The 13,612-nt window shown below is 43.3% G+C and overlaps 1 protein-coding gene across 2 annotated transcripts in view; it reads right to left on the bottom strand.

Annotated features, from left to right (window-relative positions):
• The window catches only part of CDK5RAP1 (CDK5 regulatory subunit associated protein 1), a 28,141-nt gene extending 19,993 nt beyond the window's left edge, over window positions 1-8,148 (bottom strand). Inside the window, exons 1-6 of one of the 2 annotated variants that reach the window (XM_033095119.1) lie at window positions 8,019-8,143; window positions 6,904-7,021; window positions 5,181-5,511; window positions 3,086-3,189; window positions 2,552-2,586; window positions 1,410-1,510 (exon numbers count right to left, since the gene is read on the bottom strand). In XM_033095119.1, coding sequence (XP_032951010.1) covers window positions 1,410-1,510; window positions 2,552-2,586; window positions 3,086-3,189; window positions 5,181-5,490 — 550 coding nt within the window. In that variant the 5' untranslated portion in view covers window positions 5,491-5,511; window positions 6,904-7,021; window positions 8,019-8,143. Of the gene's footprint in view, window positions 1-1,409; window positions 1,511-2,551; window positions 2,587-3,085; window positions 3,190-5,180; window positions 5,512-6,903; window positions 7,022-8,018 lie in introns of both variants that reach the window. The other variant, XM_033095118.1, reaches the window with a different exon arrangement.
• Window positions 8,149-13,612: the final 5,464 nt, after the last annotated feature.

Below are 13,612 nucleotides of genomic sequence, written 5' to 3'. Positions count from 1 at the left end.
AGGCTATCAAATTAATAAGAAGTCCATTTTATTACAAACACCCTTTGAAAACGTCTGTTTAAGAACTATTCTTGGTTGTACACCCATGTTCATAGCAGCATCATTCACAACAGCCAAAAGGTGGAAGCCACCCAAGTGTCCGTCAATGGATGTGGTATATACATACAATGGAATATTATTCAGCCTTAAGGAGGAAGGAAATTCTGACACAAGCTCCAACATGCACGAACCTGAGGACACTATGCCAAATGAAATAAGCCAGACACAAAAGGACACATACTGTATGACTCCACTTACACGAGGTGCCAGACAGTCAAATTCATACTGAGAAGGTAGAGTGGTGGCTGCCCAGGGGTACAGGGAAGAGAATAGGGAGTTACTGTGTAATGGGTACAGAATTTCAGCTGGGAAGGATGGAAAGGTTCTGGAGATGGATGGTGGTGATGTTGCACAACAATGTAAATGTCCTTAATGCCACTGAGCTTTACGCTTGAAAAGGGTTAAAAGGGGGCAGGGTGACAGGGGTTAAAATGGTTAATTTTATATTATATATTTTACCATTTAAAAAAACTATTTTGGAGATTTCTGAAAATCCTAACCAATATATACCCAGGGACTTCTATAATGAAGGAACTGAAATGGAACAAAACATTTCAGCTAATCCTTCCATCTCCTGTATCACTTAGTAAATTAATCTGTGTAACAGGATATGTTTCAACTGTGTTTTGACCCATCATCAAGAGGAATTAATTTATTCTATACTGGATGCAGTCTGTTTTAAGGTTAAATACAGTAATCAAATTCTGGAAACAAGAGGGTACAGAATATTTGTTTTTGAAATGATTTCTAGTTATCTAGATCAGAGCTGTCCAATAAACCTTTCTATGATGATGGAAATGCTCTTTATCTGTGTTGTTCAAACTGGTAACCACTAGTCAAGTGTGACTACTGAGCAGTCACTATGCAGCTAGTGAGATTGAAGAAGTAAATTTTCAATATTATTTAATTAAACTGAAATGACCACGTGAGGCTACTGGCTGCCATCCTGGTCAGTGCAGATCTAGACTGTCACTTGGGCATGCTTCAGGAGACAAGGTGAAACATGCCTGCACTGTAAATGTATGCTGTGCCCTCAGACCCCAAACTCTCTGCTACCCATAACTCTGCGCCCCCAAGAGCCACATAAGACTCCAGCCAGGATGGACGACTTTCTGTACTTATTACTTCAAGGCACTATGAAAAGCCCTTTTACGAGCTTTATCTCATTTAATCCTACAGCCTCTAACATTAAGTATAAAATGTAAGATTTCTTCACAACTGGGAATCCAGCCTTGAAGGGACTCCCTAGCACATAAAGCTACATGGAGCCTAAGTCTCAAAACTGCCCAAGTCTGCAAATTACCGGATACCTAGAATTCCAATCTTCAGAGGCCCTCGGGAGCGGGGCCGTTTTGTCTTCAGGACTTTAAGCTGATGTAAACGATTCCAGATGGTCTGTTCAGCCTTTTCCCTACAGAAAACAAAAAGAGATTGCCCTGAACCTGCAAATAAATTACAAAGCAATCTAAAAAAGCAGGACAATGAAGAAAATAAAAAGACCCTTCAACCCTTTAAATGAATATCCACCCTTTGGGCTTAGGGAAGGCAGGCAGGAGTGACCTGCAGAAGCACCACTCGCTGTAGGTCCTCATTCCTAGAACGACGCCCTTCCTGCATCTCCAAGTCCTAACAAGGCTTTACGCCAAACGGACACAACGTCCTCCACACGCCTCCCCAGCTCCACTCTGTTGGCCTGGACTCTGCTTCCATTAACTGCCCGGTCACTTTACCTGTTCTTCTCCCCGTACTTGGCAATTTCCCCTTTCCATTGTTTCTTTTTTTTTTTTACCTAGTGCCTTCCACCAGATGTTAGGGCTATTTGTGCATCTATCTTAGTTCCCATATCACATGAGGCTCCCTGAAGCCAGGCTCCATGAAGGGTTCATTTCTGAATCTCCCAAAGCACCTAGTTCAGTGTCTGGCAGCAGAGACCCTCAGAACAAAAATGTTGGATTAATTCATTGGTTGTATAGCCAGCTGAGAAAACAGACATTAATATGACTTATACATAGAAACAAAGTGACAAACGGTACATTGACCTCTGATGAATGCCACCGATCTCTGTTCAGAAGAACTCTGTCCCCCAACCACTGACTGTACTCTAGCCCTTACGATGTGAACTGCGTCATAAAAATGTGCCATGAGCTACAAGAAAAACCTTAGGAAAAGTTGGGTGACTCAGCACACTCTCAGTTTCCTCATCTATAAAATGGGTTTGATAACAGCATCTGCCTCATAGAGCTGTTGTGAGAGTTACTTAGTATAGTGCCCAGCAGGACCTGACAAACAGTATGTGCTCAGAAAATGTCCACCAGTTCTCTCATTATTGTCTCCGCTGCTGGAAAATTGCCAATCCACTGGCTCATCTCCAGAGGTCGGCCAGCCTGGCACTGTTAACTCTGGCATTATTATATAAGATACATTCACTCTCTAGACAAGAACAAGTTCCCACCTGATAGAACAAGTGACAAGGAGAATCACATCAGCCTGAGTGGAGAGCAAGGGAAAAAAAGAAAATTATGATCTTTGAAATTAGCCTTGTAAATCACTGCCACGCCCCTCCCCTTTTTTTCATTGTGGAAAAACATACATAACATTTACCATTTTACCGAATTTTAAGTGTACAGTTCAGTAGCATTAAATATATTCACATTGTTGTGCAACCATCACCACCATCAATCTTCCCAGTACTATTCCATCTTCTCCGACTAAAACTCTGTACCCATTAAACACTAACCCCCATTCTCCCTCTCCTCGCAGTCCATTTTTAACTCAGTTCCTTGCCTGAAGGTGAGCAAGCACCACCATAAAAATTTCAAAAATAACTGGAACAAATGTACACTTCAGTCCTGTGCTACACACTTTACTCAAAGGAACTCACTCTCACCAGGCCATACCCTGTTCCTGAAACTGCATCTGAGAACTGGCACAAATGCAGAGGCTCGCCCAGGCTCAGGAAACATGGGGAAACAGGAAATATGTGTACCTCTTGGAGGCTATTGGTCCGTAAGTAGCCACTTTTCTGTAAGATGGACCAGGCTATCTCTGTGTCATTCACATTCATCTGGCAGCCGTAGGTCTCAAGGTACACTGCAAAGAGAGGAGAATTCCACATAGGCAGGAAAAAAGGAACCACATGTCTCCAAAGGTCTCCTTCCAAATGCCCCAGAAACACTTGACCCCAGTGGTTATCCACTAAGTCCCCTGTTGCCTCAATTCTCAGACACCATTACTTGTCAGATGTACCACAAAATTAATGAGAGCCTTTCAAAACAAAAGGAATACTACATTATATACACACATCAATTATAAGCTGTATCACTAAAAATATGGAGAAAATATACACCTAAGAAATCAAGGAAATATGGCTGTAAAAACAATTAGAAAAGAGGAGACTAGCTGACAGCACTGATTATCAATCCAGGGGAAAAATAAATTTAAAGCAATATGTTATATTCCTTCTCAAAATGAGGTTCTCCAGCCTCTGGAGGTAGTGCAGTGACCAGAAGGTACATAAAGCCACAAAATAAAAACAGTAATTTCAAACATCTTAAGTGAAAGCAAGCTTGGTTATAATGACGTAAAACATACTTCACAAAGTTTTAAGAATATCAATTTCACATCTGGGAAGCTCCTTCAAACTAAATTCCTGTATCAACTCCTGTTCCCACCAGCACACTTTAATTCACAAATAGAGTTAAAAATTGAATGACAAAGAATCATATGAAAACCAATAGAAAATAGCAGTAGTTTGGAGGGGAGGGGTAGGGAGGTCAGGATTTTTTTTAAACCTTCCTTGACTCACTTTCCTTGTCTAAAAAAAAAAAGCAGCAATATTTATGTCAGAGAGGGACTGAATGACATGAATTATAAAGGACTGCAAAATATCTAGCAGGAGTCACAAGGTGTACATACTCCATGATTTACTAATTCAACGCCTAGAAATTTATTCTGAAAAAGAAATTTAACAGAAGCAATATATATCTATCTATATCTATATCCCTCTCTATACATAGAGATAGAGTTGAGACATTTATAGTATTTTTTATAACAAAAATTTTTGAAACAACCTAATGTCCAACTATAGGGAACAGATTGGAAAACATCATGGTACAGCACAACCTGATATTTTGTACCTATTTTTAAAACTGTAATTACAGGATGTGAAGGCGATCTGACCACGACATGTTACCCCACGGATCACCAGGACTGACTGAGCTGATTTGGCTGGCTAGGTGGGTGTCCCCTTCCTCCCTCACAGCGCCATGCGCGTCCTTCCCAAAGCTGCACGCTGGGTAGAAGAGGACAACTTTCCCCAAGGGAGGGGAGGACCAGAGGACCATTCTTCGGTCAAGGGTATACGAGTAGCTGCATATAACCTCCTGCTAGAACTTCCCAAGAAGAATTTAAGTCCCATTTGTAGAAGAACAAAGGGTAGTCAAGCTTCCAAGACCTCAGACACATCCAAATGAGGTGCTGCATGTGGCAGTCTCCCTTTCTTTTGACAATGCAATAAAAAAAATAAAAAAAATTTTAAATTTTAATTATAAAGACTGTAGTATTTGGAAAAATCTTAAATGAAAATAGCAAGCTACAAATAATTTTCACCATATGATTGCAACCAAATCTTTAAGAATTCCAAAGGAAATAGTTTTTGAAACATGGCAAAGGGGGAAATGTCTGATTATCCTTTAATGTCTCTTCGAACATTTTCTTAAGGCATTTAACTGATCACATAATGTTTCTAAGAACACCTCTGCCTAAACATACAGAGTGAATTTCTACATCACCAATTGTGAAAGCTGTCTTATAACTTAAGACAATCTAAAAATCAGAACAGAAATTATAGGGTTTCCAAAGGTAACCAAAGGCTTCTATCCCGTCACGTGTACCAACACTCTTAAGTTTCTTTATACGAATGTTAGTTGGTAAAGTTTGCTGATTCCATAACTTAGCAGCCTTCCCACACTGTTAACCCTCCAAAGCCAGGTCTGTCATAAAAAAACAGTGAAGAGTCAGGCCATGGATGCTGGAAAAGAGCAAAGCAGAATGCCCAAAAAGAGGAAAAAAGGAAAACCAACCTTTTTTCTGCCTTCCTAAAAGTTCATCCACTGTGAGATAGGGGGGTGAGTCCTCCACATCTGGAGAAGACAGCTTCTCTTGAGGAACTGCAGCACTTCTTAAAAAATGCTGAAAAGTCGGGCCAGTGGCCAGCCTGGAACTGAAATCCTTCTGAACTCCATCCTCCTGCTGTCCCTTTGCACTGGGACATGTAGCGCCGGAGAAACTGCTGTGTGTCCTGCAGGTCCTGAGCAGCAGCCAGGACACAGAGGCCAAGGGCCCCCACCTCAGACTCCTCTGTGCTTGGAGGATACATTGTAAATGATTCATGGTACTAACACAGCCCAAAGTCTGCAAAAGAATGAGACATCACCAGCATTTATTGAACGCTATGTATGGGGCACTGTTCTAAGCCCTTCAAGTGTATTAATACATTTAATTCTCACAAAAACCCAAGAAAGAGATACTTTTAATAATATTATCCCTGTTTTACAGGTGAAAAAACTGAGGCAACGTGCCCAAGTCCACAAAAAGGAGTGCCAGAGATGAGATGCAAATTTAGGCAGTCTGTTTCCAAAATACAGGCATGGCAGAGATAAGAAGCCCTCACAAAATAAAGCAGCATCTTGTGCCAGAAACGGTTCCAAGGTCTTTAAGTATATTAACTAATTAATCTTCACAGCAATCCTGAGTAACATAGGCAACAGACACTATTATTATCCCATTCAGAAATGAGGAAATAGACACAGAGCAGCCGAGGAACTCACCTAATCCCCCACAGCTAGTAAGCAGCAGAGCTTGCCAGCTTGCTACACTGCCTCCCAAAACTATGAAAACCACTTACTATCTGAGGGCATCGTCCTTTGAATTCCTTCAAAAGGAAAGTATCTAACACAGGACGTCATATACCTGATCAGTGACTCCCTTCAAGAATCTCAAATTAGTGCCTTCAAACTTCCCACCCATGGCTGGGTGAATGGAAAATGACTTAACTTTTACAGAGGGCAATTTGCCACTTTTCATCAAAATTACACACACACATACACATCCTTTGACCAAGCAGTTCCATTCCTAGGTATTTATCCTACAGATATACTCTTACATGTGAAAAGTGACGTATGTGTAAGAATATTTTTTGCAGCAGTGTTTCCAATAGCAAAGGAATGAAAGAGATATATCATCAATGGGGCACTCGTTACGTAAGTCATGGTACAATGGAACAAGATGCAACTATCAGAAAGTGAGACTGAATCTATACGATACCAGTAAAAACAAAGCAGCAAAGGGCTAGATACTACCCATATATACGTGAATCCGTGAAGGAAGGCGGAAATATTAATGTACATATTGATTTGTAAGAGCACATAATATCTCTAGAATGCATAAGAAACAGTGGTCGCCTCCGGGAAGGAACCGAGGTGACTCAAAGTAGAAGAGATAGAGACCTACTTTCCACCACATATGCTTCTTAACAGACCTCACACCTCCGTCCGAACTGCCTCACTCCAGCCGTACAAGACATCTTTGTACTGATCTTCACTAGTTTTCCAGGCTTTTGCTCATGCTGTTTTCTCTACTGATTTGGCCAACTCCTAAGCTACTTTTTAGATCTCTGCTTCCTCCTGGAAGCCTGTCCAAGCCACCAACTCCCAAGTCTAGGCTGGGGTCCTCCTCTGGGTTCTCAAAGTCTCCTTGTAACTCTATCACAAGAGTCATTATACTTTGCTGTTACTTACTACTTACACTTTTGCCATCCCTTATTATAAGCTAGGAGGTCGCTGAAAGCAGGAGACAAATCTCATTCATATCCACCTCCTGAACATCTCCCATTCTAGTAACTGGCTCATGGCAGGTGCGGTACCTGTAAAATGAGCAGAGGCGGCCTGTTACCCCTCTAAGCTGATTACCTCCTGTATATGTCACTAGCACTTTAGACAGGAGCAATGCTAACCTACTGTCAAGTGTCAGAGAACAGCAGACTTTTAGTGTGAGTTTTAAAGTCACCCATTTCTGCCCCTTACTTGTGTGACATTGGGCAAGTCAAATTCCTGCCTCTGAGCTGCCAATTCCACATCTGCAAAACAAGAATAAAAGTAGTACCTACCTCCCAGAGATGTGAGAATTAAAGAAGATATTAAAAACCCCAATTGGTATACAGCAAGTTTTCAGTTAACTTCACATCCGCAGCTCCCCTCCCACACCCCCCCCCCCCCCCCCCCCCCCCCCCCCGTCTCATGGTGGGTACAGAACATTGTGGTTAAAACCCTAGAGTTAGAATCTGACACCGCTGCTCAGTAGCCAGGCACCTACCTTTGGGCACCAAAGCTTTGGGAGTTTCTGTTTCTCCTTGTGTAAAACAGGGATAATAGTACCTACCTCTAGGTCTGTTGTGAGGATCAAATGTGACAATACAAATATTTGCACAGCACAACGTATGGGCCCCTTGGGAGACCAGAAAGTGGTAGTTGTTGGCAATAACCATGAGAGACAACAGCCTCTTCTCAATATAAATAAACATAAACAGTGAAGCACCCCAAACATTTTATTGGGTGTTACAATGGATTACCGTATTTAATTGTCACAGCAACTCGGTAAGGCAGGTTCTACTATCATCCCCACTTCACAGGTGATAAAGCTAAGCCTCGGGGTGAAGAAAGGTGACTTGCCCAAGGTCACAAGCGAGTAGGCAGAGGGGCAGAGGGATGCGAACTCCACCAGTCTGACTCCAGGGTGCGCCGGGTAACCAGCGCGCCATCCTCCCCGTGAACACCGTGCATTTCCGGGCCTCCGCCGCCCCTCCGGCCTCCGGCGCGCGCCTGGGCAGGTGCGCAGGCACCTGCACCCCGCGCGCGGCTCACCTTCCGAAACCCGAGTGTCCAGCATCCCGCAGCGACAGCTCCGCTCAACCGACCCAGCTCTCCTCTCGGCAGTCCGCAGCTGCGACCGCGCACATACGGGACTTCCGTTCCGCCGCTACTTCTGTCCGGGTGGATCCAACGGAAGTGCCTCCTCTGTATGGTTCCGGGGAGTCCAGCTTCCTGGCTTTGGAAAACCTCCAACCGCTCAATGAACCGACACTCTGTGGCCTGCATGTGACAAGTGAGCGCTTGAAATGTGGTGGGTGAGTGCGAGTGAAATGTGAAATACACACTGGATGTCGAAGAAACGATGCAAAATGGCTCATCAATAATTTTTATATTAATTACTTATTGAAGTAATATTTGGGATATATTGAATTAAGTAAATATATTATTTAAATTAATTTCACCTGTTTCTTGTTACTTTTTAACGTGGCTACTGGGAAGTTTTAAATTACATCCGTGGCTCACATTCGATTTCACATTCTATTGGACAGCGCTGCGCTATGGGTTAAAGACTTCGGGATTCACATCTCCAGCCTGGACTCCCTCTGGAGTTACAGATCCATACATAGTTCAGCTGCCTATGTGGCACCTCCGCTTAGGTGTCTAATGACCATCTCTAACTTAATACAGAACTCTTCATTTCCACACACACACATCCTCACCCAAAACCTGTTCCTGCCCAGTCTGACCCGTCTCAGTAAATGACCCAAGCATCCTCTCAGGTGCACTTTGAGAAACTGGGAGTCATTTTTGTTCCCTTCCCCTCAATTTCCACACTCGATCTGTCAGCGAGTCCTGTCATCTCTATCTCCAAAATGTCTCAAATCTGTCCACTTCCCATTTTTCCATTCTTCCCATGCCACTGGTCTCCTTACTTCTGTCCTTGCCCTTTTCTCCTACAGATTATTTCCCACACAGCTGAGTGTGTTTGTCTTTTTAACTCAGATCACATCTCTCCTCTGCTGAAAACTCCCAGTGCCTTACCATTGCCTTTGCAATAAAATCCAGATTTCTTACTACGTCCTAGGACCTGCATAATCTGGCCTATGCTTACTTGTACTTCTCCAATCACTTACTTCTTACTACGTACTTCTAGCATGTGCTCTCTACTCAACTACACTGCAACTACGTCATTTTATTTTACTCCTTCAATACCCCAACCATGTTTATCTCGGAGCCTTTGTACTTACTATTCTCTCTCTGGAATGTTCTCCCAAATTGTTCCATGGCTGGCCCCTTCTCATTCCTCATGTCTTAGCTTAAATATCATCTCTGCAGGGAGGCCTCTCTGACCATCCCATATAAACTGCTCCCATCACTGTCACATCGTTTTCTTCACAATACTTGTCACTATGTAGAATAATAGCATGGGGTTTTTTTTGGTTTTCTTTTGTTTTTTGGGGTTTTTTTTGCCATTGCCTGTTCCCAGACTGTTAGCTCCTTGCAAGCAGGGACACATTCTGTCTTGTTCACTGCAATATCCCCAGGCTCTAGCCCAGAGTCTGGCTCATAGAAGGGCTTCATAAATATTTGTTGAATGAATAAATGATGGCTTTAAGTCTTCATTTGGGTTCCACAGAAGCAGAGCCTGAGATACAGATTTGAGTGCACATAGTCGATCTCAGGAAGCACTGATGGAGTAGTCAGGGAATGAGACAGGGAAGGGGAGACTGCCAGTAAAGAGTATGTTATCAAGCCAGTTACCATGATGGACATCTGGGTCTTAAGTCTGTTGGGGAGCTCTGGGAAACAATGTAAAACACATACCTCAGGATTATTTCACCCAAGGGGAGAAGAAGCTGGGCTAGTTATATACTAGCAGTCGTGGTGGAAAGATGCCCCTACCTGTGTGGACTCCTCAGTGCTTCCGTTCCACCTGTGCGTGGAGGTCGGTGGCTGGGAGAAAGCCCTCTGTCAATAAGATGCAGACACTGGCCCGCACTCTGAATTAGTAAGGCTATGGGGTCCCTGACAGCCCCTGCTGCAACTGACCTCTTCGGCTCCTCATTAAAACTCTGTGACGTTATTATTGGCCCATTTTACAGGCAGGAAAACTGAAAATACAAAAGGTAGTCATGTGCTGAAGCTTACACTAGTGCATGGCAGAACTGGTATCTACCCACAGGCCAGTTCGATCCCAAAGCACTGTTCTTACCAGTGACTGACTAATTCAAGGTCAGACTGGTTGGGTTCCCATCGAGGCTCTGATGCTTACCATGATAGCCATGGCCAAGTTAGTTACCCCTGCTGACTCCCAGTTTCTTTGCCTAAAAAGTGGCTGCTGTGTGGAGAATACACTGCATTGGAGGTAGGAGGGCATGGAAAGAAATCAGGAGAGCATTTAGGAGGCTGTGGCAGTTGTCCAGAGATTGTGGAGTCCTGGACCTTTGTGGTGTCTTGGGGCAGTGAGGACGATGGAAACAAACCCAGATTTCAGGAGTTTGAGCATACCGCAATACATTCCCCTTAGATAACTGCTAGGTGCCAATTCAGTTGAATATACAAAGGCAAACACAAGCCAAGAATTGTATTATGGTTCTTGTTTTTTACTGTGGTTTTCCAGATAACTTAGGATGTGATCTGATCATTTGGGGTAATTAACACAATGAAAGTACAAAATTTCAGAATTCCTGGAAAACTCTTAGAATCTAGCAAAAAGTTCCTGGATACTCTGGGATCTAAAGATTCCATTTGGAGAAATATTCAGGTTTAGTGTCAAATTTTTAACGTCACAGGGAAGAGGTCCTGTCCTAATCTCACCATGGGAAAGCCCAATAATGGTGGCTGCACCTACATCCCAATAGAAGTTACATTGAGGGGGCGAAGCCTCCCACCCACCACACTAAGGGAAGAAAATGCTCCTTCTCCTTCCTGGTGATCCCTAAGCACAGACTCTGTCCTTTCAGGCACAGCAATTCCCTGTTTCAGGTCCTACTTATTGTTTCACCATGGCCCTTTCCTCTTTATTCTCAGTCTTGTCCTCTTAGAATCACAGGACACAGAAATTCTAGAGCTGGAAGGAAGCCCAGGTCACTCAGCTTTTCAGAACTGTGCTCTTCCAATCCGGACCTTCCCCTAACAGCCCTCAGGGAGGCGTCACCTCCTTTTGTGGCCAGAGCAGGAGGCAGCAGGTCAGAGCTACCCCTTGCCAGTTCAGGCATAGCTAGCATGAGGGGTGTTCTCTGGTGCCTGTTATGCTGCCCCTGCCTACCTACCTACACACACACACACATGCACGCATGCACACACAAACACACACACTCAGCCGTCCCCAATATCCCTATTATCCTGCTCCCCACACATACCAGTCCACATGGGGCCCAGGGACCATTTCCCAATCCCAACCCCCCACCCATTACCCACCACTTTCCAACCACAAGGGTCCACTTTCAGTTGCAACTCCAGTGACTTGCCATGAGAAGAGCCTGCCCTCGGAGCTGATACCCTTCATCCTGGGCTCCAGAAGGAACAAACCGAGTAGACCTGAGCCCAACCCACAGCCTGGACTAAAAAGCAACCCAGCCAAGCCCAGCTTCTACCTAATAATCAAACATACAGCCGCCCCAGAAGCATAATAAATGCTTGTTGCCATGGCCACTGGGATTTGGGTTGTTTTTTTCTTTTTTGCACAACATTATCGCAGCAGTAGCTGATCTTTAGAATGTTCCTTCAGGTGGACATCATGTCAGGTCTCCTGAAACCTTCCCTAATCCCCCAGAGCAGGTCAGATCCCTACTGGCCTCTCTGCTCTATCCATGTGTCTGCCCAATCTGAATCACACATTTGATTGTGAGAACTTCCATCTTCCCATGCGTGGGGACCTGTCAGTCTTGCTCCCAGCACATCAGCTCCTGGCCCCAAGGACTACCACAGAGTAAGTATGCACTAGATATTTCTCGAATGAACAGTGGATTAACAGATGGGTAGGTAGATGGATGGATGAGTGTGCAAGGATGGAATATCTCTGCTTACCTGTGTTTCCCCAGGTTTCTAGAACCAGCTCCAGCTCTGGCTTGTTAGATGACTTCTTGCGGGCCTCAGTTTCCACATGTGGAGGCTCAATTAGAACTGCTTAGTCTAATACAATAGCCTCGAGCTACATGTGGCTACTGAGCACTTGATATGCAGCTAGTGTGAATGAGAAACTGAATTTAACTTAATTTAATTTTAATTTAAAAACTGATACTCAATTTAGTGATTGGAAAAATTCAGTACATTTGGAACAACTTCGGTATGTGAATCTACTTTTCTAAACTATAAATTTTAAGAAATCTACTTTTTTTTATGAAATCTAAATACCAATCAAGTATTTCCAGTGAAAATTTGGCATCTAAATAGATGTGTTTTAGGTATAAAATATATACCAGATTTCGAAGATTTAATAAGAGAAAAAGAATGCAAAATATTTCATTACTAAATTTTTATTATATTATGTGTTAAAGTGATAATATTTCAGATCTATTGGGTTAAATAAAATATATTATTAAAATATTTTCATCTATTTTTTTTTTACTTTTTTTAATGTGGCTACTAGAAAATTTGTCATCACATATGTGGCTCACATATTAGGTTGGTGCAAAAATAATTGCACTTTTTGCAATTATTTTTAACGTTTTAAACCATAATTACTTTTGCACCAACCTAATAATATTCCTAATGGATAGTTCAGGGCCAGAAACTCTCTAAGGTGAACAAGGGCTCTGAAGTCAGAAAGACCTATTTGGAAAATTCAAGCTCAGACATTCCATAGCTGTGTGACTTTAGGCAAGTCACTCTCCCCCTCTGAGCCCCATTGTGTAATGGAGATCACTGTGCCTACCACAAAGCCGTGTGGTGAGGATCCAATGAGAAAATGTGTGCACAGTGCTGGCGGACAGCAAGCACTCTCTCAATGTAAGCTATCATTACTTTTGTCACTGTGATTTTCTGGACAACGCAAGCAAGTAGGGAGTTATAAATATGGCAAACTCATATCCAGCCAGTACAGTACAGCTTCCAAAGAACATTCCACAAAGCAGCTCTGAGTATCCTCCCTTCTGCAGGAGGTTTTAAAACAGGTCCAAAAGTTCCTTGACATTCTTTTCTTCAAGAGGTGGAGCCTAATTCCCCTACCCTTGAATGTGGGCTGGGCTTACTGACACTTCTAATGAATAGAATACAGCACAAGTGACAGGATGTGACATCTGAGACTGGGTCATAAGAGACATTGTGGATTCCTCTTGGCTCTCTCTTCTCCGGGGGAAGCCAGCTGCCTTGTCATGACCACACGCTAGCAGCCCTATGCTTAGGCCCCTGTGGTGAGGATCTGGGGCTTCCCCGCAACAGACATGAGTGAGCCATACTGGAAACAAATCCTCTAACCCCAGACAAGCCTCCAGATGAGTACAGCCCCAGCCAACAGTTTGACTGTAACCTCAGGAAAGAGCCTGAGACAGGAACAACCCAGCTTAGCCCCTCTCAAATTCCTAATCCACAGAACTTGAAAGATAATAAATGTTCGTTGTTTCAAGCTGCTAAACTTGGGGGTAGTTTGTTTTGCAATAATAGATAACCAACACACTCTGTCTTTGGCCCTATGGTTAAAGGCC

The sequence above is a fragment of the Rhinolophus ferrumequinum genome, chromosome 23 (assembly GCF_004115265.2).
Source record: "Rhinolophus ferrumequinum isolate MPI-CBG mRhiFer1 chromosome 23, mRhiFer1_v1.p, whole genome shotgun sequence".
In the NCBI taxonomy this organism is placed as follows: domain Eukaryota; kingdom Metazoa; phylum Chordata; class Mammalia; order Chiroptera; family Rhinolophidae; genus Rhinolophus; species Rhinolophus ferrumequinum.
Note: the sequence above shows the minus strand (reverse complement) of the source record. Positions and strands in the feature narration are given on the sequence as shown.